Source organism: Chrysemys picta, chromosome 7 (assembly GCF_011386835.1).
Source record: "Chrysemys picta bellii isolate R12L10 chromosome 7, ASM1138683v2, whole genome shotgun sequence".
Classification (NCBI taxonomy): domain Eukaryota; kingdom Metazoa; phylum Chordata; order Testudines; family Emydidae; genus Chrysemys; species Chrysemys picta.
The window spans coordinates 115,485,240-115,512,800 of NC_088797.1; the positions used below are offsets into that span (position 1 = coordinate 115,485,240).

Below are 27,561 nucleotides of genomic sequence, written 5' to 3' on the forward strand. Positions count from 1 at the left end.
TTATTCTCTCAATGTTGTTCAACCTATCCCCAGAGCTGTACATCCAAGCCTTGAATTAGTCATTTCTTAGGGCTAATCTGCATGGTGGGGTAATGCACTCTACAGGAGTGCGAACTGTACAGCAAACTAATATGTTACAGATTAGTTGATCTGTATAGACCCTACTGGTGTGTTTTAATAGTGCTGTTTGAAACAGTACTATGTTAAAGCTCATGAGGGAACCTTTAGTGCACACCAGCAGGGTCTGCATGGACCAATTAATGCACAACATGTTAGTGAGCTTTAGAAATTACACCCCCATCGAGAGCATTGCCTTAGTCTTTCACTTGCTCATATCTTTGGCATCTTTTTTTTTTAATAAACAGTTCATGTGTTATCCTCTTTTCCCTCACATTCTTATTGTCTGATTTGTTTTGTTTACTGCCCATACCATTTCTGATGTATAATTTAGTCCTTGTTAGAACCTTGCATACAGCTGCCCTCACTAACAGTTCTCCCTTGGTACAATGAATCATTTAGGGTACTTTAAGTCTAAGGTCAGAGATTGTAACAGTAGTGAATGATCTCTGGCATGGTACAGTAAAACGTGGAGGACACATATGGGCCTTATGTCTTAGAAAAAGCTATTTTTCTTATTACACCTTATGTATGCATTGTATAGAGAACAGCTATTATGTCTGAACCTTTGGATTTTAATATTGATGCTTCGCTACAAAGCAGCTGAGGAGACAATGCTAAGGAGCAAGAGAAGGTGTGTGATCTGTTCAGCAAATCTGCTACTAAAAATTAATTTCTAACACAGTAAATTTTCCTTGATCTGCACCTTACTGATATCCCTCACCAGGGATTTGGTTCTCATTTCTCCTCAAATCCAGGCTAAATGTATTTGTTAATCAGTGCTTATGTGAAGAGATTCCACCCACCCCACGTGCACCTCCTTGTGACTAGATCTGGGAATTAGTTCTTGACCCATCTGGAGCCCCTTTCCCTCAGCTGCTCACACTGTGGCCCCTTTAGGCCTCTAGTCAGGACAGGACCCCAGCACTTACTCTCTCTCTGGATTTCCTCCTTGACCCTCTCCAACTCTCTTTCCATCTAGGAAGTAACTGTAGACCTCCTCCCTGCAGTCCCTTTCTGCGCTCACTTTCTGACTTTATACATCTAGCCCAGCTCCTCCCACAGCTGGACTTCATCTTCAATTAGTGCTTAACAATCACTGGCTTCCCTCGAGGTGCAGCAGGTCCATTGTGACCCATATTACGCCATTCAGGGTTTGTGTGAAGGTGAACACCCCATCACAGTTACTTTAAATATGTGCCCCAAAAAATTGTTTGGCTCCTTTCCCCTTCGGCACTCAAAGACAGGGATATAACCCCATTGACTTCAATAAAAAGTTGGCCTGGGCATCTGAGAGAAGAATTAGGCCTCCTGACTACTGGGATTTTTAAAACCAGAATGAAAAAATATTTATTCTATTCCAACACTTTGCAGCTATAAGCTCATTAGTAATAAACCCCACATTCTTTTGTTATAAAATGAGAATCAACATTATTGTCTTATTTTATAATTGTTAAATAATTATTTGCTTCAATGACAGTTTTATCCTAAAATGCATGTAAAGAGCTCTAGGGAAGTTATATACAAGTAACATGATAATCTAAGATTATTTGGTGTTGTATAATTATTGAACGTATAACTTCCCTCAACCTGAACATCACTGTTTTAACTTAGCTTCAGTCTTAAAGGAAACCGACTGCATAGCAAACATATGTTAGCAGCAAAAAGCTCCATATAATTTCAAACAGCTTGGCACAGTTGGCAGTGTCTGCTTCCAGGAAGCCCAAGAATGAAACAGCAGGTAGTGCTGCAGGATAGGAATGAAATGAATTAGTAGAGCTACAGGTATGCCAAGAAACTTGCATAATAGCTTCTGCCTACCTTATGCATGACTACATACAGTGATAGCAGTCCACAAGTACCAAAATTCATTACACTTAAGAAAAAAGATTATAGCAATATAATCTAATGGATGAATCGGCACAGTTGCAAACATCAAGCAGTTTTGCTCTCTTTTGACCCTGAACGAAATGAAAGCTGCTGAAGGAATTTAAAAATTTCACAGATTTATAAACATTAAAAGTCTGACAAAGAATCTAGTAATAAACAAAGGAATATTGTTGAAATATTTGCTTGTAAAGCTAATGTAAGGTAGAATAAGTAATAAAATAAAGTAGAAGCAGGAGACAGTGTCATTTTTCAACTGTAAAAACATAAATATGGCAAACTCCATGTAAACTCAAATGTTCAAAATGGCGCACTCACACTTTTGTATTTAACTCCTACTTTGAAAATTACATTCTTTTGGTGACCAGTGAATCACAGCACAGGGTGGTGATTATTCTTTAAAATAGCAAAAGGTGAAGCAAATTTGGTTCAAAAATAACTTTCCAAATACTATTTTTACTATAGATAAACATCATGGGTAAATAAATAAAAACAAAAAACACTGAGAAACATCTTAATCTCAGGTTTCAGAAGTTACTTTTATTTTTTTCTTATCATAGATTTCTGTTTTAAGAAGAGAACAAGTAAGGGTTTTAATCATGATTATGTCTTTGCTTCATTTTGTTAAAATGTGAACCAGATATATTCTATGCACCCTTTTCCCTGATCACCATTCCCCACAGTATCACCCCTATTTACATAATACTACCAGAAAAGATATTCCAACACAAAAGCAGCAGCATCTGAAAAACTAAATCCTCACCTCACTGCTAAAGGAGAGAAAGGAATCTTTAATAGAACAGATAGTGATCATCCCAAAAGGGGAAGAAATAACGATGGGTCCTGCTGATTTCTTCACTGGGCAACCAATTCTGCCCATCGTCATTATTCAATACTTTTTAATCTCAAATGGATTTTTGAAGGTTAAGAGGATATAGTTTTGGCTATTTAAGAGTACAAGTTATTCATAAACCACACTGTCTAGCACAGGGGCGGGCAAACTTTTTGGCCTGAGGGCCACATCGGGTTTCCGAAAGTGTATGGAGGGCCAGTTAGGGGAGGCTATTCCTCCCCAAACAGCCAGGCGTGACCTGGCCCCCACCCCCATCCAACCCCCCTGCTTCTTGGACCCGATGGACCCCCCAGGACTCCTGTCCCATCCAACCCCTGTTCCCTGCTCCCTGACGGCCCCCAGACTCCCCCGCCCCTGACTGCCCCCCGCCACCCTATCCAACCCCTCCTCTCCTTCCTGACTGCCCCCCGGGACCTCTGCCTCATCCAACCACCCCTTCTCCCTGACCGCTCCCAGAACCCCTGCCCCTGACTGCCTCCCGTCGATCCATCCAACCCCCTCCCTTCCTGACTGACCCCCCCCCCGGGATTCCTGCCCCCATTCAACCCCCCTGTTCCCTGCCCTCTGACCACCCCGACCAGCACCCCGAACTCCCCTGCCCTCTATCCAACGCTCCCTGCTCCCTGTCCCCTTACTGTGCTGCTTAGAGCACCGGTGGCTGGTGGCGCTACAGCTGCGCTGCCCGGCTGGAGCCAGCCACGCCACTGTGCAGCAGAGCACTGGGTCAGGCCGTGGCTCTGCGGCTGTGCTGCCCGACAAGAGCTCGCCGCCCAGAGCATTGCGCCGGCAGCGCAGTGAGCTGAGGCTGCATTGGAGGGGGAACAGCAGGGGAGGGGCCGGGGGCTAGCCTCCCGGGCCAGGAGCTCAGGGGCGGGGCAGGACGGTCCCGCAGGCCGTAGTTTGCCCACCTCTGGTCTAGCATATTGCAGTATCTGCGCACATACTACATAACTTATTTTTCATTATGGAAGTAGTTGTTTTGGAAAGTATCCCAGTTAATTTTGAAACAGCATTTCCATTATCTGGCAACTCATAATAATCTACCAGATCTGATCTGTGCCAGATTACTCTACTAACTCTTTTGTCATGACCATTTTATATATAATACAATAAAATATATATTATACTTAGTGTGACGGGATCCCTGGGGTGCAGCCTGGGACTGTGGGACGGCTGTGCCCCCTTAATTCTCCATCCTGGGCTGTCTCTCACAATGCTTTACTAGTGACAAGCAGCAAACCCCTCCAGGCACTGTTATTGCTCAGCACAACAGCATGTGGAGACCCACACCTAGCTAGATTGCATGAATACTTCCAGAGTCACTCATGAATCACACAGAGAAAGGCACCAGCTGAATCCCCCCCAGCCTTGTACCTCAGGAATATACCATCTTGCACTGCTCAAGACAAGCAGTGCAAGTTTATTAATTGGTTCACTGCTTCATCAATGGAAAGTGGATATACACCTGCCTTTGTAAACCTGAGCAGATTTACCAAACACTTCAGGCAAACTCACTGGTAAAGATAAACAGTAAAACAAGTTTATCAACTGCAAAAGATAGATTTTAAGTGATTATAAGTGATAGACAAAAAGTCAGAGGGGTTACCAAAAGAAAAGAAAATATAAGCAGGCAGTCTACACTCTCAACCCTATTAGCCTGGGCAACATCTAGATTAAGCATTTTCTCTCACGCCACTGGATATTGCAGTTCATAGTACACAGGTTTCACCCTTGAAACCTTGGCCAGTCTCCCCTGCTGGAGTTTTCAGTCTTCTCAATGTCCTTGTTGCTTGCAGCATAGGTGGGGGGAGGAGAAAAGACAAAGCATGGGGCCCCTGTGTTCTGTTTTATACTCTCAGTTCACGTGCTTGGAGAACACAAGTCCAGGCAGGTCTGGTGGGCATTGCTAAATCACAAGTTGAAGTAATACCCTAGTGTGTCTCCTGTGAATGAGTCATTGAATTGTAATCCTCTGCTGGACGATGGCTGGTGATGTCTGTTCGGCACCCACCCGGGCGCTGGTTATCTCCCTTGTTGTTGTCTCTGGAGAGCTAGTATCTGGGCACTTCCCAAATCCACAGCATATTTTAGTGAAAACCATACAACACAATTCTTATAATTTAATAAGTATTGATGATATACATATTTAGATAGAACAATGGCTTTCAGCAGATCATAACCTTTCCCCAGTACCTCACATGGCATGTTTTATATGCAATATCACAATTATATATAAATGAGGAATATGGGGGTTACAGGGTGCTCCCCCATGATATAGAGTGTCACACTTAGCATTCAAAGGATTAATGGAGCGCACACAGCTATTTTCTGTTCAAGGCCATTTTGTAAGAACAGTTTTGTAGAACAATCTGGCAAAAATCAGATGAGGTGGATTACAATGGGAAATGCTCCCTGATAATGGAAATGCCAATTTAAAGTGATCTGGGATGATTTCCAAAGTGAACACCTCACTAATGAAGCAGCTATACACACTCACACATCCCTTGCATTCATTTCGCTGGCATTCTGGGAAATGCTAGCATTCTAACTGAAAGAGGTTAAAAGGCCTAACTGGAAACACAAAGCAAACTCAATGGATTCGGTAATGTCAGGATCGTTTTATTTCTCTCGGTTCAAAGCAACTTGAAAAGAAGCTGATGTGTTCAGCTGCTGAGTGGAGAATGCTCACCAGTATGAAATATACATGGTCATTTCACTTGAGATGTCAGATTAAATTTAAACTGCAACCTTAATAATGAAAATTCATCAGCTAGTATACTAAAGTACCCATTATCTACTGGTCCTGATCCTAAAAGCGACTTGTCTGGGCAGACCCTTATGTCCACACTGAGTACATTAAATTGGGATTCTTCCCAGGCAGACTGCTTTGCAGGATCATAATCTTAAAGATTACCAATGTGACTCTTACCTGATTGACCAGGGGGTGGGACGCCTGATGATCCTCTCGGTAGACATAAAAATACAGTAAGGACGGCTGCTTTGTTTCCTGAACAAGGCTCAATGGCAATTGGTTTAGGAGCGCCCTGAAAAAGAAAATAATTTTGTAATGTGTGATACAGATTATTTTCCATTTCTACTTATAAAACTTTAATCTGAAGCCCAGTGATGCTGGTCTGCAGATACTTTTCTCAATTAGTCCCTCACATTTACAGACTGTCCCACCCCCCTTTAATTGACTTAAATATGGGCTTTAATAGACAACACTGCATATCTAATTAAATGGAAAAAATGATCACAAACACCAGAAAATTGTATTTACCAGTTTGTTTCTCAACAAACTTAGTGATATGAACTTATTAGTCACAGCAAACAGCAGCTTTTGCTCAGACATGGTACAGTGGAATCTGAGAGATAGTACCACGTTTCCCATATTTTCATAATACTAAAAAAGGTGTGAAACAACTCCAACTCTGCATACCTCTATAATCTAGTCTCATTTCATGTCATCCAGTCTGTGTCACTCACAATGATGTTGATGACCCATCTAGCCATTTCTTTGATAAATATATCCATGTCTTTTTCTATGTCATCCATGGAATGCCCTCCTTTTCTGGCCTGCCCATCAACCAACCATTGATCCTTCATTCCTATCCCCCCAAATGACTCACTTCTCTCACTGTGTCCACAAGAAGTGACTCAACAATAAAATAATAATAAATGGACAGATATAAACTTAGTCATAAATAAATAAGTCAGTCCACAAACATATATAAACCTTGTCATTCCCTCTTGGATTTTCCACAGCATCCTGTTTGCCTCCTTTGGTTAGTGTGTGAGCTCTCTGGGGCAGGGAGTCCCCAGATTTCATGTTATACACAGCAGTGAGCTCAGTGTCAACACTTAAATAATAAGTGTAGTAACTGTTGGCAAATGCTGTTTTTGTAGTGGACACCTTAATATGCTTTCTTTCATAGAAAACCGAGACCACCATGGATTAGATCCACCAGGGGCTAGAGGCACTTTAGGCACCTAAATCCAAAATTTATATCCTCAAAGTCCCTACTCAGTTGTTGCTCAATCCTGTAGGTGCCTAAAGTACCTAGGCACTTAGGTTTCTTTTGGTAAAATACTCCGGGTGCCTAAATTTCTGCTAATGGGCAAGTGCAAAATTGCCTAAATCCTGATGTCACTGAGCTTCTCAGTGGCTAACACCTGACAGGATCCTAAAATTAGGTGTTCCCTGCCTATCTTGTCAGCGGCCCTGCTCAAGTAGGTGTTCTCAGAGGCCATCTACGGGATCAGACCTCCCACAAAACACAGCCAGCAGCAGCAGGGGATGGCCCCTAATACCAAAGAGCCCAGTGTTTAGAGCACTCACAAAGGATGTGGGTGAGGTGGGTTCAAATCCCCATTCTGCCTGATTTGGAGGACGAATATCCAGGTCACCCACCTCCCAAGTGAATGCCCTAGGCACTGGATAAGAGAGAATAAGAATGATTCTATTGGGCTTAAAGGCATGCACACCAAAAGGTTGACTTGGCTTAGGCATCTAAATCCAGGCAAGAGTTCATGTCCGTGAAGTGGAGGGAGGCACTTTTCCCTGATCCAGAGTTAAGCACCTAACTCCCTTTGAGGGGTGAGGTTTAGGTCACACCCTTCTCAGCATTTCCTCCTGGCTAGTTTAGTAGGCAACTCCCTGCGGAGATATAGGAAGAAGGGGATACACATCAGGGCCCAAATGGGGCTCTGGGTCATCACTACTTCCCACCACTCAACAAGATGTAATGAGGTTAAGTGGTGCCCGTATAAAGAAATTAAAACTACTGATTATTCCTCAAGAAAGGCTTTTAATGACTTACAGCTATAAATGCAACACAGACAGAAGAGGAAAAGAAAAATTAAAGACCAGCATTGAATAAGGATTAATATAAATAACAAATTATATTGCAAACAAGCACAAGTACAGGTAATGTTATGCATTAGCTACTTATTACTATAAAAGCATGTCCTTAACATTGGCAATTTTTACTGATGACAGGCACGAGTACATGCAAAGCTATTATTACTCATTAACTCTTAAACTTACAAGTACTATTCCTGCCCTTCATAAACACAAGTACAAACAAAGATACTATAAATTGATTAACAACTTACTACTATTTCTAAACAACTTAACACTAGTATTAAACTTTTACTACTATTTTTAATACTGCAGCATTAATATAACCTGAGATCAAATTATCCTGACACTACCATTCTTAATACTATAGTGTCAGTACAACTTGAGATCAAATCAGCTTGAGCAACCCAGACTTCTTTACTCCGTTACCTTATTCTGCATGCAACCAGACTATTTTACTTCAAAACCTTACCCTACCGAGAATACGTTACCCTTTAGTCGATCGCTCTTTGCACTGGCCAGGTACAGATAGTCGGTTCAGGTCTCCTCGGTTCAGGGGTGTGTGGGTCAGACCGATCAAAGAGAATGACCTCTTAGACCAAGACACACACACAAATCCACGTGAGGCTCTACACATTTAATCTCATCTGCCCACCATGTTTTGAAGCAGGTTAACCAATTAGGGAAGGCCGAATTTTATTGTGATTGTGGTTGTTTTGATATCCAATTGTTGTTTTAGTTTTATAAGTTATGCACAAGGAGATAACTTATTTCCATATAGCCCATTGTCTTGACTGTGTTTTTTCTAATAGGCAATTGGTGCTTTAGTTTTTTAGGTTACAAGGATATAACTTATCTCTAATGGGCTATTGTCTTGATTGTGGGTAAGGTTATTTTGGTAACCTATGCCTGAAGGCCTAGCCCATCAAAACCACATAGGAATCGGTTCTCTGGCTGCAGCGTCTCTTAACCACAAGTTTCAAAAGTGGTCTTAATAAGCGGTACCCGTGGGCATGACCTATTTTACCATATAGGAGTCAGCATAAAACGTTGTCTGGTTGCAGGTGTCTTTTGACCACAAGTTGCAGCTTAATTTTGCAAAGCTTGCTCTATAAAGCTTCCGGAAGTTTTAGACCTAACACTGGCAATACTGTTGTTCATTTTAAGCTTGGCAACACTCTTGTTCAAGTTAATCACACTTCCCTCTCAGCATATTGGCTTTAGTGAATCTCATTCTTAGGCTTGAAGCTCTCCTAATGGATCATATAGGGAGCCTGGGTGCCTGACTCGGGGCTATGAAAGCCACCTGGGGTCAGGACACATTAGGTATTGTAGCACTGAGTCTAAAGTTCCCTTTGTAGTTATAGCCCAATACTTGTGATGGCAGTGGATTTGTGTCATTATAAAGCTTTTTCCTTTTATTAGTCTCATAAATCTGTTCATTTAAAATTAACTATCGGAATAAATGGTTGCAGCCATATTCTTCTTGAGTTACCAAGCCTCAAGCCTCTAGCAGCTGAAGGAACACAGAGCAGCATACAAACCCAAAAAGCGATAAGGTTCTAAAATGAGTTTTTACAATTAGTCATGTTTCCATATTTTGTGCTCACTAAGTGATACGCGTTTCCCATTTCAGAGCTTAAATGTTTAATCAAGCACTGAAGATATTTCTGAAAATGTTAGGTCAAAATCAGCATAAGTATTCATTTCTCTTTCTTGTCTGTAAATATTTAGAGAGTGAGTCTGTCATGTTGCAAGGCAAAAGAGAGAAATCTGAATGTTTTGATTTGAGATTCAAAGCTATTAAACTTTTCCATTTACATGCAAAATGCAAAGTACATATAAATGTCAACTGGTTCAAATATACTAAGAGGAATGATAGTTTAGGCAAGTTAAATATGCAGCAAACTACTGGATATAAAGGGAAGAAAACAAATTCCCTTCCATCATGAAAAACAATTATTAGTTTCTATTTAACTACCTCCAAGTAACCAAAATGTATTACAGTTCAGTGGAGATAAGAATCGAGAGCAAACTGCAGTAAATTTAACAATAGATAAACATGTTATTTTCAGTACATAGGTGGCAAATATTTTAGAGGCATTTTTGTAGATGTATTTAGTCTAATCTAATCTAATTTAAGATTAAGCGGCGCAGGCCGAGGGACATACTGGCCGCCGCTTCCAGCAGCTCCCATTGGCCTGGAGCGGCGAACCGCGGCCAGTGGGAGCCACGATGGGCCGCACCTGCGAACACGGCAGGTAAATAAACCGGCCCGGCCTGCTAGGGGCTTTCCCTACACAAGCGGTGTCCCAAGTTTGGGGAACACTGATCTAGTGGATAACAAATCAAGATGTATTAAAATCCCTCACATCTGATGAACCCCTCCCACCTAAAAAAACCCCACAACTTAAGAACAGTTATGATTTTTGTAGCATCTACAAAAGGAATGTAGATGAAATTCGTCCCATTGCAGCAGTTAAGTTCAAAATGAGACCTCTGACATGCTTAGGCTTTTTGTTGGTCCTTTGAACAGAGGTCCAGGAGCAGCTGATAAAAAAGAAAGCCAGATCCTCAGCTTATGTAAACTGACTTCAGTGGAGCTATAATTATGCACACCAGCCAAGCATCTGGCCTCTTATTTCTAGAGCTCTGGAGTCCTCTCCTATCATAACAAAGATGTAAAAGAAAAATAAAGGAGCCATTTTAATGTTAGCTTCACTAGATTCACACACAAAAAAGAAATACCAGTTTGTTATTGGAAAAAAAATACTTTTAAAGTTTCTACAACTGCATTACAAATCAAGGAGAATTGTATAAAAACTATAAGAGTAGTTATTATCACAATCAATATTTACTACAGTAGTACCTAATCAACTAAAAATGGGCCTCTTTGTGCTAGGCACCGTATAAATAGAGTGGCAGGCAGTCTGTGCCCCAAAGAGTTTACAGTCTAAATAGACAAGACTGGGGAAAAGGGCTATACCTCATGAGTAGGGTGAACAATATAATGGTGGCAAACATCACTTACTCGTGGGGGAATTCTGCACCAAAAAAATTAAAATTCTGCACACAATATATTAAAATTATTCAAAATTCTTTATATTTTGTCAAAATAAGAAAATATAATCAGTTTCAATTATTTTGGCAATTGATTTCAAAATACCAGTCAGCAAGTATGTCTGTGACAATACAGACAACAAAAAAGATTCAGGAAATGTTTTTTGACAAATAGATTCCTTACTAGGCATATTAATACAGAACTTTGAGTAATAATTAATTTAAACTACAATACAGAAACGTATTTCCTGTACCCCTTGGAAGGAGTGCAGAGGCTTGGGGGAGTGAAGGGTAACGGAGGAGCAGAGGGAGAGGGAAGTAATTGCTGAGAAGGAGCCTGGGAGTGAACCTGAAGGGTTGTTGGGTGTGGGTGGAAGAAGTATGGGACAGACCTTTTTGTTAGGGAGTTGGGGAGCCTCTCCCATGTAGATCCTGGCTGACTCCTGTTCTCTCCCATCCAGTCAGTTACATCCGCCCCGTCCCCATGTGTCCCCACACCCGCACTCAGTAACCCCTTCTTCCCCATCCCCATTTGTCCCTGCCCTCCTCTCCCCATCCCCATGAGTCCCTGCATGCTCACTCAGCCACTCCTCCTCCCTGTGTCCCTGCATCCTCCTCCCCTCTGTCCTCATGTGGCCCTGCACCCCCTGCCCCTGCCCCCATGTGGTCCTGCACCTCTACTCCCATTTGGCCCCTGGCTCAATGTTGTCACCCCACTAACTCCTGTGCCCCTGCCCCAGTCTGTCACCCCTACTAGTCCTTCTGAACCCCAGTCTATGTGACCCCCCAGAACCCCATGCACCTTGCTCTGTGTTCTCCCCCATATCCCATGCCATATCCCTCCTCACTTGGCCCTGCAGGCAGGGCACTCCGAGGAAGGCTGCCACTGCCCCTCCTTCTCCACAGCTGGCTGCTCTAGCCCAAAGCCAGCTGCCCTCTCTTCTGGCATCACAGCATCTCCTGATGGGAAAAAGGTGTAACTGCAGTGCCTCTCCATCAGAATCTATTTTCTGCAGAGAAAAAATCTGCAGGCGACATGAATTTGGCGTGTGTACAGTGGCACAGAATTTCCCCAGGAATCAGTGTAGCAAGGATACCGTCCACCTGGCTCCCTCTTGCGGCCAAAGCATTTTCAAGAGCATCCTCTATCTGTGTAGACTGTCTCATGGTAAAAAGCAACAGAGGGTCCTGTGGCATCTTTAAGACTAACAGAACTATTGGGAGCATAAGCTTTCATGGGTAAGAACCTCACTTCTTCAGATGTCTCATGGTAATCATCAACCCTCCTCTGAAACTGAGTGAGTAGCCCAAAAATAATTCAAGATAGTCATCAGTGTCCCAAACACAAGTTCCATCATGACACCAGCATAGTTTGTACCCATCTATTATGCTTCCACTGACCATGTTGCGTTTATTCTGCCTAGCATAAATCTAGCCTTCCAGTTCTGCCTTATTTCCTCTGTCAGCATGCACCTGTTTCTGAGAGGGAAGACGGCATATATACCCCTCTCGTTCTGAAAGCTCCTCCCAGTGGGCCAGCAGAGAGGAAAGCCCTGCAATACAAAATTCCAGCCCCTGGGCCCTTAAAGTAACAGTGTCCTGGTATCTTCCCATCCCACTGCTAACTCCCAATCTTCTCTTCTGGTTTCGGCCAGTTCCTGATCCTGTGCTCACACCAACATCCCTGGGACACAGTCTTCTGGTCCCCCTTAGGCTTAAAGGGCCAGCATACCCCATTACAATCATGTTCATACAATAATTTTTTGTGTGCAGGAGTGCGTTTAGTTAGGAATGGATGAGCTAAATGGATAGAAAAGAGAAGGGAGAGGGGACACTGAAGGGAAAGGGAGCAAAAGGGAATAGGAAGGGGAGAAGAGGGTAAGAGAGGCCAGCGTGGACTTAGACTGTACGCTAATGGGAAGCAGTATGATGTAGTGGATTGGCCACTGGATCCTGAATTCTGTAGGCCCTGTCTATAGCCTATTATGTGACCTTGGCAAGGTCTTCACCTCTCTGTACTTGTTTCTTTTATCCTTTGTCTATTTAGATTGTAAGCTCATTTGGGCAGGGAATGTCTCTCAGTATGTGTTAGGACAATCCCAATTAGAGTCTCTAGTGCTACTGAAATACAAACAGTAAACAAAAATAAAAACAAATAAATTATTAACAATAAGTAAGCTTTTCTGGACATGGACTGTCTTAATATATATCTGTACTGCGCACAGCACAACGGGGCCACAATGCTGATTGGGCCCTCATTTAAAACAAACAAAAAAACAACGATTAGTAATAGTTGGGGTAAGCCACCTCTCCTGGCCTTCCCTCTTATTTGTGAGAAACCAAATAATAACAATCTTAGTCTCCTTATTAAGAAAGACAGTGAACGTAAAATCTTTATTTGCAAAAGTAATTGTATGCAGGCAGACAATTCAAAGGAACAAATTTACCATTATGCCTTTTGCTTATTTGATACAGAAAACATAAGTCAAAATTGATATATTTTCTCTGCTATTGTACTATAAAAGCTCCCATAAAACAAGCACTCTCCTTTTCTGTTTTATGTTTGCCCTAATTTCTTTCAAAACACGATTGGTTCAAATGATATTATTGTTAACCATTTTCAGCAGAAGTTCATCCAAAATCAAACATAGTAGGAATTTTCTGTTTTTGCCCTCCAAATGATGCATTTTTTTACAGAATGTTAAGACTAAGAAAGGAGAAGCGGTATTTTACTGTAAGTCATTCCGATTCTCTAGCAAAAAAGCTACAGAAGCATAGAGCAAATGATAATAATTTAGATACCCTGAGGTTTGTCAGTTGTTTAAAGATAAATACATAATCATGAATCAAAGTTATTTCACAGTGACATAACATGTTCTCTGAAATGTGCAATTTATCATGCATTTTCCACAGCTTCTCTGGAAGAGATAAGGCATGTGTTTGTTTGCCCAAAGCACTTAGCTTCTGTGATTTATTTACTGGAATTGTCATATTTTATACAAAAAGAAGCAACTGTTATGTTGCGCCAAAAAGCAGCAATGAGAATCAGAGTTAATAAAACATTAACCCTGGAAAATATAAGAAGCATACAGTTCTCTTACTAATCAACTTTTTTTCTGATTTTAGACTATTTTTTAAAGAAAAGATGAACACGTTAGGATTATTTCATTTTTATTTTCCAAGTTTGTTCTTATTTTTAGTTAGGGTGCAAGAAGTCTTACTCTAACTTTATTCTGTCCATGATCCTTGCAAATGCACTGCTCTTCATATAAACAAATGAGTGAATAGTCTTCAAAGCACTTGTCAGAATATTGTGGTTTATCCATGGAAAGTTTGCAACCTTAAGTCATACCACATTGTACCCCAGCATAACAGCTCCTTCCACACCCATGTGGTTCCCAGGTTTCCCCCAGCACTCTTCCTGGTGTAGCTAAAAGGGGCACCAGGACTCACCCCTTTTCCTGGTGCAGGAGACTGACCATAACACATGATAGTATGTGAGAGTGATATTGCTGACATCCCACCTCGCTCACACACGGTGAAAGTGAAGGGCCCAGTGGAATGGAGAGAGGAAGGATGCAAGAGAGGGGAAAGGGGAAAAAAAAGGAAAGGTGAGTGAAAGGGAGAGAGCAAATGGTGGATTCTTTGTCCACGCCAAGTGTTTATTACAGAACAGTCTGAAAAAATTCTTTATTTCCCGGAAAAAGGAGAGGTGACCATCCTCGGTTTGGGAAGAGGAAAATATAATATCCTACTAAATATATTAGCTCTTAGATATCTTGGAACAATCTGCTTTACAATGAAGATAGAAGGGCATATAGTTTGAAATAATTTCAGATATTTTTAAATGCACAAAACATAGCTCTATCGGTTCTGGCGGTTTAGTAGTAATACAAATAAGCTGCCGCACAGGAATCAGCATTTAAAAACTCCGGCTCAGTAAGAGGCTAGTAATGGGACAGCGACAGTGAACTCGGCCTCATGCTGCTCAGCACTGACTCGTCTGGCCATCACGGCTGCAATGGAGTTTAGCTTTTGAAGGAGCTGCATCCAGGCATCTTTGGTGGGCAGCAAAAGACAGTGGACTTGAAGGGATGGAAGGAGAAAGGATAAGGGTGTGGTGACAGTGGGGAAGGATCTATGGATCTGCTGGAAGGATTGGGAGCAGGGATTTCCCTACACCCCTTACACCTCCCCTGAATTTCCCCAACACCCCCTTCCCCCGGTTTTGTGAACTAGTTACATGCAGTGTTGCCAATGTAGTGATTGTTTGGAAATTTGAATTGAAATTGAAACATTAATACACACTTCAAAAGCATATACAGTGTATGATAAAATACGTGTATCTGAAAAAAGTATAATAGATTTGAAAAGTATGAAGATAGACCAGCTTCCTTATACAGCTGTTGTTTTTGATGACAATGTCAGTGCATTCATTTCGGAGATGGTGGCCAACCTAATAATTTCAAACGATGATTTGTAAGCAAAGTCTAAATGAGCTCTCCCTGACAGCTACTGATGAGCTGGGAGCTGGGGGGAAAGGCTTTGGGACCAGATTGTATTTATATTCCCACCTAATCTACCTACATATCAAGCAAACAGAGCTGTGTTGCCCAAGTGATAGATTTTGGCTGGGGTTGGGTTACAAATCACTTGAACGCGGGGGAAGAAGGGGGGGGTAATGAAATGTTGTTATTCTTATTGTATGAGTAAAGGGCAGTAGAACTGTACTTAACCTGTGCTGATGGAGGGCATCAAAAGAGAGGGTGGGGACAGGTGTTTTGCTTGATGGTCTGCCTGAGTCACAAGTACTATTTGACCTGCCCCTCTCCACTGTCTAAAGACAGAGCTGATTAGGCTCCATAGATCATGGGTGGGCAAACTACGGCCCAGGGGCTCCATCCAGCCCTTCAGACATTTTAATCCGGCCCTTGAGCTCCTGCCGGGAAGCGGGGTCGGAGCTTGCTCTGCACAGCTTCCTGAAGCAGCGGCACATACCTCCTCCGGCTCCTATGCGTAGGGACAGCAATGGGGCTCCGCACACTGCCACAAGCGCTGCTTACACAGCTCCCATTGTCCAGCAAATGGGGCCAATGGGAGGTGCAGGGGTGGTGCCTGCAGACGGGGCAGTGCGCAGAGCCACCTGCCTGCGCCTCCGCGTAGGAGCCGGAGCAGGGACATGCCGCTGCTTCTGGGAGCTGCTTGAGGTAAGTGCCTCCCAGAGCCTACACCCCTGACCGCAATCCATGCCCCAACCCCCTGCCCCAGCCCTGATCCCCCTCCCACCCTCTGAACCCTCGGTCCCACGCTCCTGCAACCCAGAGCCCTCACCCCCCATGCCAACCCCCTACCCCAGCCCAGAGCCCCCTCCCACACCCTGAACTCCTAATTTCTGGCCCCACCCCAGAGCCCATACCCCCAGCCAGAGCCCTCACTCCCTCCTGCCCCGTCTGCAGGCACCACCCCTGCACCTCCCATTGGCCCCATTTGCTGGACAATGGGAGCTGTGTAAGCAGCACTTGTGGCAGTGTGTGGAGCCCCATTGCTGTCCCTACGCATAGGAGCCGGAGGAGGTATGTGCCACTGCTTCAGGAAGCTGTGCAGAGCAAGCTCCGACCCCGCTCCCCGGCAGGAGCTCAAGGGCCGGATTAAAATGTCTGAAGGGCTGGATGCAGCCCCCGGGCCATAGTTTGCCCACCCATGATCTATGGAGCCTAATCAGCTCTGTCTTTAAACAGTGGAGAGGGGCAGGTCAAATAGTACTTGTGACTCAGGCAGACCATCAAGCAAAACACCTGTCCCCACCCTCTCTTTTGATGCCCAATGTTGTGAGCATTCATTGCCCACCATAGAATTTCCATACCCGTATGTGGCCCTTGGGACCAAAAAGTTTGCCCATCCCTGCCACAGATAGTCTTTTGTTTTGTTAAGTGACCACTACAGCTGAAATCACTGATAATCAGGTCTAAGTGCTTAGACCTGCTAAGGGACTGTTTCTGTGGAAGAGGCAGTCCAATCTGTACTAGCAGCGAGGTTCCCCCACTGAGAGCTCAGCTGAAATCACTGAGATCTGGGTGGAACCTCAAGAGACCAACTCGCAGAGGTCACAGTGGCAGGTGGCGATGCAGGGCCATTGGCAACAGATCAATGGAGTGAACGGTGGCACAATGAACAACAGTGGCCAGAGCGAACCGTGAGCAGCTGTAGGAACGATCAAGGTGCCTTCTTGCCCCCCACCTGGGAACTGAACTCATGTGAAAGCACCTCTGAACTCTGAGTCTCCACTGACCAAGGACAACACTGGTGAGTGTTAATGAGGCCGTTAAGAATGCTGGAGACACAACACAGTTCATGCGAACAAACATGGTTGTGGCATCATACTTTCTATTTAAGCAAGAGATACCACACACTACAAACTGGAGGCCAATGTTAAGTGCATTGTCACTTGTTCATCCTGAAATTGAACACTGGTTCCGAACAAGACCAGCAAATGCTCACTATCTTTCTGCAAGAAACTCAATTGACTGGCTAGAAACAGTGGTGCAACAGTGAAAGACTCAACAGTTGAAAAAGTGAAGAACTTTCTCACCACATTCAAAAAAATTGCATACATGGCTCACGAATACACCGATGCAAATGGACATCAAGAATTAAGTCATTGTGTATGTTATCTTGATGTCAGTGGTAGGCCAGTAGATGCATTTCTAGATGTTCAAGTTATAGAAGACACATCGGCTGCATCTGTGACAACCCACATCTTAGAAGAGTTAAATGCTTGTCAATTGGACCCCAAACAGATGGCTGTTTGTGCATTTGGTGGAGCTGCAAACTTCTCTGGAAGACATGGTGGAGTACAAGCTTTGCTCAGAGAAAAGCGTAACCCTAATCTCTCCTATATACACCGCAGAGGCCATCTACTCCAACTAGCGCTAGTACGAGCTGCAGACTCTTCAAAAGACATTTAAAAAGCTATAAATTTAATGTTTTCATTATATTCTTTTTTCAGCAAGAGTCCAAAAAGACTGAATATCTTGGAAAACATAGAAGATACACTGGGAATGATGTTCAAATTAGTCCAATCTGGGAAAACCGTCTGGGTTTCTCATGAGCGATCCTTGGCTGTTGTCTTAAAATTACTCCAGCCATTATTACTGGCTTTGGAAAGTATCTACCAAGATGGGATGATCTAAATAGTGAGGCTGGTGGATTACTTTTGCTACTACATTCAGAGAAGACTATTGCCGTTCTCTCTCTTCTAAGTCTACTGTTGAAACCACTTGGGTCATTAAACAATGCCATCCAGGCATCTGCTACAACAGTAGTAGATCTTTGTCCAGCAATAGAAGCTGCAGTTGGGTCAATCAGAGAGCTATCCATTGAAAAAAGTACTGGAAGAAGCAAAGACTTGAGTCCAGAAGTTGATTAATGAAGGCATTTATATTAAGTGAAGAGGACAAGAAGTGTTTGTTAAGACAACTGAAAAAGTACACAGACCTGATTCTTAAAAATCTACAACAGCGACTTCTAGATTCTACTCAACCTCAATGTAGCTTTTACAGATCCCTGTCCTATAAAACAGTGACAGTTGAGTGGAGTGAGGCGCTACCAGCAATGGGGCTGCCATGTACTCAGGACAGAATAGAGAATTTGAACACAGAGTGGAATATCATATGATGAATGAATGAAGATTTCACTTCAACTTCTTTTTTATCATCACTAGTGGCTCGACCCGATCTTTGTGTTATGTTTCCTGGGATGAAAGAAGTAGGAATTCATCTCTTGCTACTCCCAGTCACAACAGCTACAGTTGAGCGTTCTTTTTCATCACTGAATAGAATTTTTTGTTCTGAAGGAAGTCACCTTCCGCCTGATCATGTGAATGAACTAATAAGCATATCAATTGAAGGAATGGAAGTACTGGACACACGAGAAGCCATCAAAGATGAACGCATTGCATTCAAGAAGTTCATTAACAGAGTTGTGAAAAATTATAACAAGAAACCAAGAAGGATGTAGATGTAGTGCTTCATAGAAGGATTGAGTAGCCTTTGTGTGATGATTTTAAAACATGAGTTAAATCTAATAAAATAGTCATGAAACATTTTTCAGTTTTTACTATGGTGCCATACAGCCCACCTTCACCCTCACGGTCTCACCCCCCATCGGCCCTGAGGTTCCCCCCCCCCGCCCCCAAAATTTGAACACCCCCCCCATTTCAATTCCTGGAGAAAACACAGATTGGGAGGGTATCCCAACCATGAAAAAATCCTCATTATAGCTTACCTGTATATTCCAATTTGATCATCAATGAAATTGTATTTGCTATTCTTACAAAGCCATGAAAAATAGAATCTACATTCCAAGAAGAGATGTCTCATCTAAGTGCTGTAGGACTTGAAATTTTCAGTACTTAATATTTTTTTCTGTTCAGACTTTTTAAGTTAGGTGCATCTAATTTTTAAAAGTGTATTATTATACCATAAGACAAATAGATCACGTAAGTCTGAATGGCTTCAGACTTTTGCAATCTTATGCCAAAAATGCAATTAGAAAATTGAATCAAGGAATTAAGGATTAATGTGGGTATGTTATACCTGTCAGCAGTAATAAGTATTTTGACAAGAACAGAATAAAGTTTGACACTATGCACAAATACTGATCTGATATATGACAGAAGTATTAAAAAAGCAAACAACTATACATTAATCACTAACATTTCTTAGCTAAAAGGGTTTAATGCCATTGTTATCAGAATTAATCTATAACTAGAAATGAGTCTCTAACAGATTAAAAAACTTATTCGTTGCAGTTTAATGATAATTTATGTTGATGTAAAATTTAGCTTTTAATCATATTATTAAAACTGAATTAATTTGCTGAACACTAAATGAAGTAAGCATGATGGTTTGGCAAAAAAGTAATCAAGTGTGCTGATATGACAGAACTAACACTGGGATTCAAAGTCTCAGCAGCTACTTCCTGGAGTTCAGTGTGCAAGATTTGGGGGGGAGAGAGGGATTGTGAAAAGGGAATTTCTCTGCACTCCTTTTGAAGAATTGAGTGATAGGAGGAACAGGGCAAGATAGGTGTTCATCTTTTTATTTTCTATTATATCTAGGTTTGATCCTGTGCCAATAACTGTGATATCCAAGTGCTTTTAAGAAGGCACTGTGGCTTGCAATTTTTTAAAAAAGGGAGTAAAATGCTTTAAAGGACATATCTTCAGACAATACCCAGCAGGACTAGCTGGTTACTGGGTGGGCCAAGGGGAAAAATGGAAAAGGCATCTTCCTCCAAAGTTCATAGATTGGCTGTGAAGCCATTCCATAGAGGCTACATCCGCTCCATTACGGAAGTAGCCTTGAGTATCCCTTAAATGGTTCCATCACATTGGGAGAAGAAGGATGTTGGACCTGTTATATTAATTTAGTAGGAAGATATGTGCTAAAACTTTTAATATAACCCAGTAGCTGTTCAACATTAAACGGTGTTAAACAAAGTCCAGGGCTTAGTATACAGATACCTTACCCCTACTTAGCACTATGGAAAACACACTATTAAAACTCTTTTTAATCTTTTATTAAAAATACAGAAAAGAAGAAAAACAATTAAAGCCTTTGAAATGTAAAGTATTAAATAAGGTTTTTATTTTAACATTTTTATTCCCTTTCCCTGTAGACAGTTTTTGGAAGGCAAGTCCCCCTTTTAGATGGTATTAAAAATCGGAAAAACTGTTCTTTTGGGAAAAAGAAGTTAGTTGAGAGGATATTGCTGCTGCTGTTAAATTTTAATGTTTAAAGGAAAACAGCTTAACAGTTTTTTCTGGTATTAAAGGTGGTAATAACTGTTATTTCAGGTGGTGTTTGGGATTTAGCTGGAGCTGGTAGTGGTGGTGATGTTACTTGTTCCCCTTCTTTTTGGTCACTTTTGGTTAGGACACCTTTTAGGATCAGGATGAGGAAGGCCTGGGGTTGCAGGGAATGGTGGAGGTGTCAGCCATGATGGTTAAGCTCACTCCGGTAGCCACTGTCTATTCTATTTTGTTCTTTCATACTTTCCCCACAAGTTCTCTTTCTTTAAGGACCCAAAAAGGGAATAATGGGTGAAGCTACACAATCCCTCATTATTTTGTCCACCAATTAGACCTAATATCAGACATACCAAGTTTGGCTTATTAACTTTTGGATTCACATTTTCTGCTTTTGGCTCAGATTAACTTGGCCTTTTTGGTTAGAGTAATTCAGTTATTCTCTCTCCCTTTCATACCTTTCCCCATCAACATTTGCTATTGTAGCTTATTGTGCTATTTTATGAACCGTTACATACTTTTTACAATTGCGCTCACAATTCAAATACATTTGTAGGCCCAACTGTCACAACAGACCACATCCAATGGCCTGCCTCTGCCCTGCCCCTGTTGACTTCCAACATGCTGCTATGCAGAGGGACCACACAAAGGTAAGCTCTGTGCCAGGAGAATGAAGAAACACCCCTTGTGCTCCCCTCTCATTACAAGCCCCTCCCCTTTGCAGCAGAGCCATACCACTCCCCCTGCCACAGGAATAATCACAGCCACAGAGGAGGGTGGGAGCTGAAAACTGAGACAAAGGGAATGATGTATATAATTGAGAACTAAAATACAGTAAATAGGTTCTGTTCTCTTACAATGCCAATATAACTGCACATTGCAATCCTGTTAGTTGTATAGTAATGTTAATTATTTACTTATTTAGTATTTTGAAGGCCACCCAAATGTTCTGGCTCACTTTTTTTTTTTTTTTTTTAGAAACAAGAGTACAAAATGAATAATTTATGACAATGCACCTATTATGAAAAAGCTTTCACCAAACACAATCTATGCACCAGGAGGAATGTTCTTGGGGAAATACTGCAACAGAATACTTAAGCAAGGACAGAGCCTGGGGATAGTTTTTGGGGGCTGGCGAGGAATCAATAACAAATCTCTGTAGGCCACTAGGTTTCCACTCTAATCACAAGCATCCACTAATGATTTCCCTTTAATCCATGAGACGCAGTTTCTTCCTTATGCAGTTAGCCAATAGAGTTACTCCTTTCAGAATAACCTACGAGAATGGTACTGAGCCTGATTATAATCAATTCTATACCACAGCTTCGTTCAGCTGAGGAGTTCTCAGTGATTTACAACTTTAATTAATTAAGCCCAACTAACCCCTATGAGGTAGATAAGTATTATTACCCATTTTAAAGCAGTTGTGCTAGAGGAGACTCTCTGGAGCTTCTTATAATTCTGCCACCAAGCTAAAGGGAGAGTTGAGATGATTTCCCTGCCTCTACAACTTAGTCACCCCTGCCAGAGAAGATTTATCTTGAGGCCTTAGAAACATACTTCTGATAAGCACATTTTTGCCTTCAAAACAAACCAATTTGCCCTTATGGAAAGTCCTATGGTTTGTAATAGGGATTTAGCCAATAGGATATATAGAAATATAACAGGACTCTGAAGAAATTACTCTAAAACCCTATATTGGAAAATTTAATAGAGAATGATATCCTTTCTATATGTGTTTTTGAACCATTCAATAGATTTCTTTTAGCAGGGATATAATTCTGTATTACATTCTTTAGTTTAATTCAAAACATGCATATAGATATTATAATTTATCAATAAGTTCTCTAGTAATTTGCACAAGGGAATGCCAGCTATTTGAAACAAACAAACAAAAAAACGTACCCAGGGCAAAGATTATTTGTCCATTATCACACAGATCATCATTGGTTACTCTCTTGTGCAGGCTACCTATGCCACAGGTTACAGAGCAGAAGGGAAAGCAGGCTCTGCAAATCCACTGCTTCCCAACTCCCATCACAGGTCAGAGGAAGAGGGCAGGTGTGGTTCCAGCCTATCCAACGTGCTAGCAAGCCTAATTGTGCCTGTATCCCATGTGATCCATGCTGTGCCAGGTATAGACCCAGCACAGTGGCCGAGGTTCGCCGCTCCAGGCCATTGGGAGCTGCTGGAAGCGGCGGCCAGTACGTCCCTCGGCCCGCGCCACTTCCAGAAGCCCCCATTAGCCTGGAACGGCGAACCACGGCCAGTGGGAGCCGCGATCGGCCGAACCTGCGGACGCGGCAGGTAAACAAACCGGCCCGGCTTGCCAGGGGCTTGGCGGAACAAGTTTGGGAACCACTGCACTAGAGACTAACTTCACTCTCCTGTCCTAGAATCACTAAAAATGAGTAAAATGTGACCAGTACTGTATTTAGAAAATCTATGCCAGTTTCAAAACGGAAAAGCAACTGCCCTGGACTTATCTGGCTACTTTTTCATTGCCTGCAAAACTGGAAAGGAAATACAGTATACCATAAGTCATCCAAAATAGACCTTCAGTTAACTTTTCTACGGCAATGTCTTATAATTTTCTTTTGTAACCTCCTGACCACATACAATATGCCTGGTGAATGACAAATTAAAACATTTATACCTGGAACTGTAATAATAAAAAAGAGAACTAAATTAAGACACACTATGAAAACGAACTGTCAGCAGAAAGGAATAAAGTGCAAACTTGGCAATATTCTTAATGCAGAAAAAAATGCTAATGGCACTGGCATAACAAATGACTTTCTGCCATGACTACTATACAAATCAGTCGACTGAATGTATAGAAGACATGGTCCAAACCTCTGAAGGCATGAGATAGCTTTTATTCCTACTGTCCTTGCACTGTTCCAAGGGCAGACCTAAATTTTGTATTGCGGAACCTAAAATATTCTAAAATAATTTCCCCCAATAGGTTAAATAAAAATGTATGAGCACAGATCATATTTCAAAATAGCAGAGCATAATATATTACAAGTGAATGAGTGTATTTGGATACAGTGGGCCAAATTATGGCTGCTCCAGTGCGGGTGGGGAGGAGAAGGGCACAATGAGACTTTTCTATCCCAAGGGACAAGGGAAAAGGTCAGTGAAGGGGGCAAGAGGAGTCATAAATGTGCTTTATGCCCTAGCAACAGCAGCATGCATGAAACTGACTAGCATTGTTGGAAGCACAAGCAGCTTTAGAGGTGGCATGTCTAGGTGGGGTAACGGCAGAAGTATTGGAGTCCTGGATAAACCTTTTAAAAAGTGTTGCAAAAGGCATCTCTCGCTATCCTTTCTCCAGCAACTCTGGAGTCATTCTGCCTCCTTGGAGGTATAACTGGATCCAGTATTTCTTGTATCGCAGATACAACTCAAATACTTAAAAAATACCTTGAATTGTAAGGTATAAATAGAGGACAAAAATAAACTCTTAGGGCCAGATCTTCAGCTAATGAAAATCAGCACAACTTCATTGATATTAAAGGAGCCACACAAATATATAGCAGCTGAGAATCTGACAATATATAATTTGTTTCTTAAACAATTTTATTGAAAAATCCTGCAAATACCTAAATCCAAGTACCACCAATTAATGTTGCATTCAAAGGTTGTTACCTGTCAAAATTATATTATTTATTATTTTACACTACTCACAAGTGTGCTAGACACTTCACAGGAAATGCACAGGACACAAGTCCCTGCCCTAAAGTACCTAATCCTGAAAACACTCAGGCACGTGAGTAATTACTCACATGAGTTGTCCCATTGAAGGAAATAGGATTACTCACATGGATGAAATCGCTCATGTGCCTGAGTGTTTGCAGGATTGGGTTCCAAATGATAGACAGAACAGAGAAATGAAGAAATAATACATGCTGGGAAGATGATCGGGGAATGAAAAAAAAAAACATTAGCAAGATATTTGATTGCATTAATACTCAGTTTAACATGATAGTTGGTGATTTTTTTATTTTTGGTTGTATTTGAGGCAGGGGAGTTGATTTAATATACTAATTTTTTTTAAAATGCAAACACTCCTTTTTTGCAAATTTTGCATCATTTGTACCTTAGAGCCACAGTTACTGTGTTAGCTGTTGGTAGAATTTGTTTTACTAAATCAAAATATTTGATCAACACATTTTGGGCCTCATTCTCTTTTCCACTCAGGTTCCTTTGGAAATCAGGCCCTTTATGTGTTGCATACATACACTTCGAGGCCATGTGCAGTACACAATTAATATAAATAAGCAAATCTTTACCTCAGTGTCAGAAGTTTCTTTAGAAAGTGAAGCATTTAACAGTGTCCCAGGCATGCAGTTAGCTCAGATTTCTTGTTCAATGCCGCTTAAAATTAATGATCAGTGCCTGGGAAATGATCCCTTTAGCCTGATTATACTTGCACTTCTTTATTAACTCCCAGCTGGGGCCTGCTAATCATTATCTAATTGATTAAGCCTTTGAGGAACAGTCTGCCACTAGGTGTGGTCCATTACATACATCTGAATGTTTGGATTTTTTTCTAAGGAGTACAGAAAAACAAACCCACCAATATTGTAGGAGAGAAAAGCTATTTGCTACAATAAAAGCAGTGTAACGCTTACAATTTTTGTTTCATTAAACTATGACAAATGTTTGTCATTCCATTTCATGCAACTTTTCACAGCCTAAATTGTACACTGCAAATATGATCACATTTAAATTCTACAGAAACATGCATTTTGCAGGGTTTTGATGCACAAGAAATAATTCCTCAAAAATTGGCCAATTTTTATTGTAGATTGCCCATTTTGCTCAAGTACTGACTGATTTTCAACACAGCTAATTTTTGTGTGAAAATTCACATATCAGAGAATTATTCAGTGAAAATGCCCATTTTTGAGTTTGCAGTGAATAGTTAATTTCAAGTAGTTTTACATTTTGTTACATATATTCTCCCCTTCGCTAACTAAAATGCTTTCCCTCTCCCTATTTCTGCACCTAAAGTGGATCCATTACCAGTAGGATAACTAGTGAATGGTTATGCTATATTGTAATTACCATCAGAACACATTCTAGATTTGCATTATTGTTAATCTACTTTAATTTATTTCAGAAATTACTGACATTATACTAATGTAGTAAGTCTTCCAGTTTCTCCAAAACATTCTTTCCTTCATCTCCCTGGTCTTGTGGTGCTCAACACAGTTTTTTTCATGGAAAAAAATGCCACATATTAAATGTCACTGGCTAATACAATCAGCGGAAGGAGCCGGATCTTATTTACTTAAACAAGGGCAGAGATGTTAGATCAATCATCAAACAGATGTTATTTGTGAAATTGAAGGTATTCGTGATGACTGCTACTATAGAAACCAAGCATTGTAAAATATTCTCAACAAATGCTCCTTTATTAACAACCAATGTGACCACAATATTCTGCATTACACTCTACCCTCCATCAAGTGATCAGTCTTGCATATTTTCTTTCTAGCTATTTGCTTGCAATGGTAATTGCGAGATAGGATTTCTATTGGTCTTTTAAGATACTGTATCACCGCCAATACGAGTCATCCAGTAAGTGACACATACTGTACTCATTCAACGCTAAAATCTAGCTTATTTCATTTCCCCCCTCCTGTCAACAGCCAATCAAATCAGTGATTCCCTGTTAAACAACAGTGAAAAACAGAAACCCACTGTTAATTCCTGTGGTTAGATCAACAGTATGAGAACAACAGTGGTTACTAAATGCCAGTTCCAGCCTCTTCAGCAATTAAACCATTCTACTTTCTCAGTAGCCTTTGTGAAACAGATGAGTCAGTCAAAAAACATCTTCAAACTGACTAGTCATATTGCATCAACTGTTTTTAAATGAGTTTGTTTATTTCTAGGTTGGGTAAAATCCTGGCCCCTCGGAAATCAATGGGAGTTTTGCCATTGACTACTATGGGGTCAGGATTTCACAAAAGAAGTATAAATCCCACCCTTCACTGTAGTTACAAATAAACTAGCCAAGCACAAACCCACCTATGAGAAAAGGCAAAAATCTGTCATTTTGTAATTATACCAAATTATCTCTAAATAAGTGCACAAGACTAAGCAGGTACCATGGTTCTTGGGTGGTTCAGTATTATACTCTATGGAATAGAAGGTTGTGCTCTTGCTTAGGACAATGTGAGAAAATTAGCTCAGAAGTAATTTTACACAGAACTGAAACACTCTGTGGCCATTTGGAAATATCCATTTTTCTCCTTATATGGATCATTTTGTGTCCTTTCCCAAAGAAACCTCTAAAGAGGAAAAATTCTACTAAAATTCTATAATAGAGACATCTTTGTGTCAAATATTCTAGCAACTGCCAGTTACTATAGTTAAAATTCCAAAGTGTAAGAGTTCAGAGAACACATATTCTACATGCTATAGGACAGTTACTAGGGTGACCACCTTTTCAAAATGCAAAATGGGGCACATGCAGGAGCCCCTCTGTGGCCCTGTCTCCTGCTCCTTCTCTTCACCCTGAAGCCCCGCCCCATGGCCAGGCCAGAAGCTGAAGCTGGGCAGTGCTAAGAGCCGCCCAGGGAACCTGGGACACTGTGGGGAACCCCAGGCCCTCTACCTGCCTTGGGGCCAGGGTGCCCAAGAGCAGCCTCTAGCCTATGTTCCCACCTTCTGGGGCACGCTGGTGGAGGGTCCAGGACTCCAAGGCTCATCACAGCAGCCTGGGCTCCTGGGGCGGCTCTTACTACTGCCCAGCTCCAGCTTCTGGCCTGGCCAGGGGCAGGGCCTTGGGGGGAAGAGGAGGAGCAGAGGGCGGGGCCACACGGTGAGGGGGTCTAAGGCCCACCTCAGCCACCTCCTAGCCCCCGAGAAGAGGCAGACATGGAGTGGCGCCACAGGGAATCTGTGACAAATGCTGTCCCGGAGTCATTCAGACTGGGACTTGAAATGTACATTTTG

The 27,561-nt window shown here is 41.7% G+C and overlaps 1 protein-coding gene across 2 annotated transcripts in view; it reads right to left on the reverse strand.

Annotated features, from left to right (window-relative positions):
- ATRNL1 (attractin like 1) overlaps positions 1-27,561 on the reverse strand; it is a 976,173-nt gene that overhangs the window by 76,815 nt on the left and 871,797 nt on the right. The window contains exons 28-29 of one of the 2 annotated variants that reach the window (XM_065552410.1): positions 5,787-5,901; positions 1,725-1,864 (exon numbers count right to left, since the gene is read on the reverse strand). In XM_065552410.1, coding sequence (XP_065408482.1) covers positions 1,740-1,864; positions 5,787-5,901 — 240 coding nt within the window. In that variant the 3' untranslated portion in view covers positions 1,725-1,739. Of the gene's footprint in view, positions 1-1,724; positions 1,865-5,786; positions 5,902-27,561 lie in introns of those variants that run through there. The other variant, XM_005293856.5, reaches the window with a different exon arrangement.